General features: G+C 50.1%; 1 protein-coding gene across 1 annotated transcript in view; it reads left to right on the top strand.

The window, feature by feature from the left end:
• The window catches only part of Nos2 (nitric oxide synthase 2, inducible), a 44,054-nt gene that overhangs the window by 29,457 nt on the left and 8,597 nt on the right, over window positions 1–6,000 (top strand). Inside the window, exons 15-19 of the mRNA XM_013016289.1 lie at window positions 568–617; window positions 974–1,148; window positions 1,956–2,088; window positions 3,395–3,473; window positions 5,493–5,674. Of these exons, the coding sequence (XP_012871743.1) occupies window positions 568–617; window positions 974–1,148; window positions 1,956–2,088; window positions 3,395–3,473; window positions 5,493–5,674 (619 nt within the window). The remainder of the gene's footprint in view (window positions 1–567; window positions 618–973; window positions 1,149–1,955; window positions 2,089–3,394; window positions 3,474–5,492; window positions 5,675–6,000) is intronic.

Here is a 6,000-nt window from a genome sequence, read left to right as displayed (position 1 = left end):
ATGGAGGGATGTGCTCAGATGACCCTGACTCATTCACATCTTGATTTACCCACAACATACTTCTTTATAGACTTCTGTGAATTGACTCAATTTTTTTCTTTCTTTTTTTTTTTGTCAGTCATGGGCTTAAATTCTGGGCTTGGGCTCTGTCCCTGAGCTCCTCAGCTCAAGGCTAGTGCTCTACCACTTGAGCCACAGCGCCACTTCCGGTTTTCTAGTGGTTGATTGGAGAGTCTCACAGACTTTCCTGTCCAGACTGGCTTTGAACCATGATCCTCAGATCTCAGTATCTAAGTAGCTAGGATTACAGGCCAGGTGCCTGGCAAAATTTTTCTTTTAATCATAAGAAAGGAGCCTGTGGTTCACACTTGTAATCCTAGCTATTCAAGAGGCTGAGATCTGAGGATCACAGTTCAAAGCCAACCCAGACAGGAAAGCTCAAGAGACTCTTAATGTCTAATTAACCACCAAAAGAGCCAGAGTTGGAGCTATGGCTCAATGATAAAACACTAGCCTTGGGCCCAAAAGCTAAAGGACAGTGCCCAAGTACTGTGGTTCCTCTCCTAGGCACTGAAGAAATCCCTCTTCACTCTGAAAGCCCTGTCCAGTACGTTCAGGTAAGCTGTCTCACTTGGCTGAATGCTGCCTCCAGGGCCTGGAGTTTGGGATCAGGACCTGGGACCTGGTACGCATGGAGGGGCTCCTCAGAGCTCCTCTGGCCTAGAGAGAGCCCTGGTCTAGACTTATCCTCCACGTGGAAAACCAAGTCCTCCTGACAGGTCTGCAGGCCACGCATGTGTGGGTCATAGAGGGTTGGTGTTGAGGGCCAGTGCCAAGGGGAAGCAGAGGAGTTGGTCAACGGAGAGGGTCCAGCAGGCCCTTGGCACAAGGTGCTGTGTGCATGCAATGACCACATGGCACCGTGCCCCATCATGTGCAGCGGGAGTTTTCATGCGTGTGTTGTCCTTGGCAGGTACGCTGTATTTGGCCTTGGCTCCAGCATGTACCCTCGCTTCTGTGCTTTTGCCCATGACATTGACCAGAAGCTGTCCCACCTGGGGGCCTCTCAGCTCATCCCGACGGGGGAAGGGGATGAGCTCAGTGGGCAAGAGGATGCCTTCCGCAGCTGGGCCGTGCAAGCCTTCAAGGTCAGTTCCAGCCAGAGCTGGACCACCGCACAGACAGGATGCCATACGTCCATGCCCAAGAATCTCTGTGCGGGGTGTTTGACTGCCCTGCAGTAGTGGCCCAGGTATAAGCCAGAGCTACAGGCTTCAGGGCTCAGGTCCAGCCTGCTCTGCCCACAACTTCCCCAAAGAGCTCTACATTGTGCACACTCCTCGAAGTAGGAGAAGATAGCTGAGCTTGGGGCCCTTTCCCACTGATAATTCAGGATATCTGTTATTCTTGTGTTAGTGTTCCTCAGCCCTACAGAGCTGGGAACAGGAGCCCAAACAGTTAAGCTTTCCAGGTCCAGCTCTGGGTCTCTGGGTAGCTAATCGTGGCAATGACTGCTGGGCATCAGACCCAGGCTCTTCCTGGAGTTCTTAGTACCAATCAGAGGAGTATGATTCAATATTTGAGGAAGCCCCAGGTGCTAGTGGCTCACACCTGTAATCCTAGCTGCTCAGGAGGCTGAGGTCTGAGGATCAAGGTTCAAAGCCAGCCTGGGCAGGAAAGTCCATGAGACTCTTATTATCAATAGTAATAGTAGTAGCCACCAAAAAGCTGGAAGTGGAGTTGTGGCTTAAGTGGTAGAGTGCCAACCTTGAGCTAAAAAAGCTAAGCTCCCAGACACCAGATTTCAAGCACTAGTACTAGTTCCTTCCTCCCCCCAAAATGATATTCCAGGAAGCTTTTCAGTTCTGTCTGGCCCAGGGTGAAGACCCCAAAATTGGTAGCCCAGGATTGGTGGTCACAATGGACCATTCATGCTAATCTGTTCTATCTTCCAGGCGGCCTGTGAAACGTTTGCCATCCCAAATGGACATCACATTCAGATCCCCAAACTCTATACCTCCAATATGACCTGGATGCCACAAAGCCACCGGCTTGTGCAGAACTCTCAGCCTTTTGACCTCTACAAAGGTACCCACCTATGCCTCACACAGGGCCCATTTGCCTGCCCTGTTGGAAGCAGGGGTCCTTGAGCCCTGAGTCCATGGTAGAGGAAAGCCTCTTGGCTACAAGACTCCAGGCTCTGGGGAGGCTGTATCAGGAGGAGACCCTGGGAAGGGAGCCAGCACTGTAGAGGACCAAGTGTATGCCAGGCATTGTGCCAGGCTTTTTGTCCATAGGACCCAAGTGAGCCCCAACACTCAGCCTTTGAAAAAAGTGAACTTTATGGGGCAAAGCAAGTTGTAGCATGTGGCCATGTTGGGAACCAAGGACAGCTGTCTGAAGGCAGAGCCAGATGTTCTAAGAAAGCTTTCCAAAGCCAGGCACCAGTGGCTCACGCCTAGCTACTCAGAAGGCTGAGATCTGAGGATCACAGTTCAAAGCCAGCCTAGACAGGAATGTCCGTGAGACTCTTATCTCCAATTAGCTACCACAGAACCAGAAGTGGCACTGTGGCTCAAGTAATAGAGCACTAGCCTTGAGCTGAAGAGCTCAGGGACAGCGCCCAGGCCCAGAGTTCAAGCCCCATGACAGACAAAAAATGAAAAAAGAAAGAAAGCTTCCCAGAGATGATGCCAGGCTTAGCTGGCTGCATACTATACAATACCCTGCATGCAGAAGTCCTGCACAAGCTATCTATTTAACACATCCCCAGATTCACCTCTGCTGTCCTGGATCCCCTAGCCACAGAGGTGTCCTGCCACATTTGGTGTCTAAATTGAATTTCCTGACTCCTACCAACTACTCAGCCACTCAGGGCCTGCTCATTCAAAAATGGTGGGAAAGGCCAGGCCTAGTGGCTCAAACCTGTAGTCTCAGGTATTCAAGAGGCAAAGATCAGGAGGATCACAGTTCAATGTTAGCCCAGGCAAAGATGTTTAAGACTGCCTGAAAAATAAAGCAAAAGGGATAAGGAATTAGAGGAATGACTCCAGTGATAGAGTGTCTGCCTAGCAAGTATGAGGCTCTGATTTCAAATCCAACTACAAAAGAAAAAGAAAAAGGAAGGAAAGGAGGGAGGGACTGAGGAAGGGAGGGAAGATGAAATAAAGGAAGAAGTAGAAGAAAACAAAAACTTAGGCCAAGTCGGGTGCTGGTGGCTCATGCCTGTAATCTTAGCTATTCAAGAGCTGAGATCTGAGGATCAGGGTTCAAAGCCAGCCCTGGCAGGAACGTCTAAGAGACTCATCTCTAGAAATAATTAACTGAGATGTGTGAGTACTTCCCACCATGTGCAAGAGCCCGCTCCTCATGTCCCTGTCTCTTGTCTCCGCAGCCCTCGGCCACATACACGCCAAGAATGTGTTCACCCTGAAGCTCAAATCACAGCAAAATCTACTGAATCCCAAGTCCAGGTGAGGCAGAGCGAAGTCCTTGAGGTTGCAAGATCTTGTTTTAGTGAGTGAATGAAGGACGGAAGCAAACCCATGGGCATCATCAGTGTGACTGGCCCTCAGACCCATGGCCACCTGAGCCTTGTGTTGAGCCAGAGGCCCCATGTGAGAACTATGGACCTGCTACACTGGATCCTTTCTCATCAAGCTCTTACTGATAGGAGAGGCTAAAAGACTCAAAGCTATTTGAGTCTTCAGAGCTTTATGAAAAGTTTTGGCGAGGAAGGAAATTTCCTTTCTGGGTAGACAAACGTTGTGTTGAGGGATGATGTGTAGGTTTTGTTTATTTGGGCTGCCCTCTCCTACCCAATACTCTGAGAAAATTGGCTTTCTTCTGATTTAAAAAAAAAATAGGGCTGGGAAGGTGGCTCAGTGGTAGAGCGTTTGCCTTGCATGCTCAAGGCCCTGGGTTCAATTCCTCAGCACCACATAAGCAAAAAGAATAAAGCCGGAAGTGGGCGCTGTGGCTCAAGTGGTAGAGCGCTAGCCTTGAGCTGAAGAGCTGAGGGACAGCGCCCAGGCCCAGAGTTCAGGCCCCACGACCGGACCCCAAAAAAAAAAATAGAGTCGGGTGCCAGTGGCTCACGCCTGTAATCCTAGCTATCTCAGGAGCCTGAGATCTGAGGATCGTGGTTTAAAGCCAGTCTTGGCAGGAAAGTCCGTGAGACTCTTATCTCCAATAAACCACTAGAAAACCGGAAGTGGCACTGAGGCTCAAGCGATAGAGCACTTCGCCTTGACCTGAAGAGCGCAAGGACAGCGCCCAAGCCCAGAGTTCAAGCCGACAAAAAAATAAATAAATAAATAAAAATAGAATTTGTATCTGGCCCCTAGTGGCTCATGCCTTTAATCCCAGCTACTCAGGAGGCTGAGATCTGAAGATCTCAGTTTGAAGGCAGCCCAGGTAGGAAAGTCCATGAGATTCCTACTCCAAATTATCCACCAAAAAAAAAAAGCCAGAAATGGAGTTGTGGCTCATCAAGTGGTAGAGTGCTAGCCTTGAACAAAAATGCTCAGGGACAGCGCCCACGTTCTGAGTTCAAGCCCCAGGACCAGCAAACACACACACACACACACACACGCACACACACCCCCCGTTAAAACTTTTCTTCTGGTTCTCTTTTTTTTCTTATTTACTCATTCTTTTTATTTTGGTTGTGCTGGAATTTGAACTCAGGGCTTTACACTTCTAAGCAGCACTCTACCAACTGGAGCCATGCCTCCTATCTCTTTTTGCTCTGATTATTTTTGTGTATGTGCACCACCACTGGGCCCAGGTGCCCTCTCATACCTTCTTCCTCTCTACCACTCGAGCCACAGCTCCACTTCCACTTTTTTTTGTGTGGATGTGTGTGATTAATTTGACTTAAGAAGTCTCATGGACATTCCTGCCCAAGCCTGGCTTCAAACCACAATCCTCAGATCTCAGCTTCTTGAGTGGCCAGGATTACAGATGTAAGACACCAGTGCCCAGCATTTCTGATATATTTTTTTAAAGAAAAAGTCTGCTTTCCCCCAACATTCCACCACCCCTCCACCTCAGGCCAGCCTGGACAGCAATTGTTCTGTTTTAAGCTTCCCTTTGTAGCTAAGATGACAGATGCACACCAATACACTGAACTGTTGGTTGAGAGGGAAGTTACCTGTGCAGGCCTGGAACTGTGATCCTTCCAAACTCTACCTCCTGAGTATCTAAGGATTGCAGACACGAGCTACCAGTGTCCAGCCATCATGCTTTCTTTAGCTAGAGTCTCTGGGCAAGTCCTTGAGGCTTAGAGGGCTTCCAACAAGGAGTGAGGCCCACCTTCTCCTCAAGGGAAAGTGCTAGGTGTCCCTAGCTGAGCGATGTCATGTCCCAAGCTCAGGCTGCCGACCCAGGCTGGAGGCACCAGATGGATACATTTTCTGGGGAAGCTGACTTGCCCACCAGGGAACTTGAGGGAGTCATGGAGTTCATGGGGCTCCTTTCTCTCTTCACAGCCGCTCCACCCTCTTGGTAGAGCTCTCCTGTGAGGACAGCCACGGCCTGAGCTACCTGCCTGGTGAGCACCTTGGGGTTTTCCCGAGCAACCAGCCTGCCCTGGTCCAAGGCATCTTGGAGCGAGTAGTGGACAGCCCCGCGCCTCACCAGACTGTGTGCCTGGAGACCCTGGACGAGCGTGGTGAGCCTGAGATCTGGCTTGGTCAGGGAGGCCTGGCAACCCCATCTCCCTCCTCCTGTCCTGTGTCAGTTGCCCCAACCCCAGCCCTTGGGAATAGCTCTTTGGACTTCATTCTGCCATGATGACCGCTTCTCCAAAGAAGCCCAAATAGGAAAGTAGGGACCAGAGAAGCAAAGCCCAGCAATGCTCCCCTCGTTCAGGGGACGTGAGAGAGCCTAGAAACAAGAATCTGAGTGGTACTTGTGATTATAGGGAGACAGGCGTAGCCCATCAGGCCTCTAGTCCAGGTGAAATGACATATTTGTGTAATACTTATTCAGCAGTGT

Source organism: Dipodomys ordii, unplaced genomic scaffold, assembly GCF_000151885.1.
Source record: "Dipodomys ordii isolate 6190 unplaced genomic scaffold, Dord_2.0 Scaffold31, whole genome shotgun sequence".
Taxonomy (NCBI): domain Eukaryota; kingdom Metazoa; phylum Chordata; class Mammalia; order Rodentia; family Heteromyidae; genus Dipodomys; species Dipodomys ordii.
This window is presented reverse-complemented; position numbering and strand designations above follow the sequence as displayed.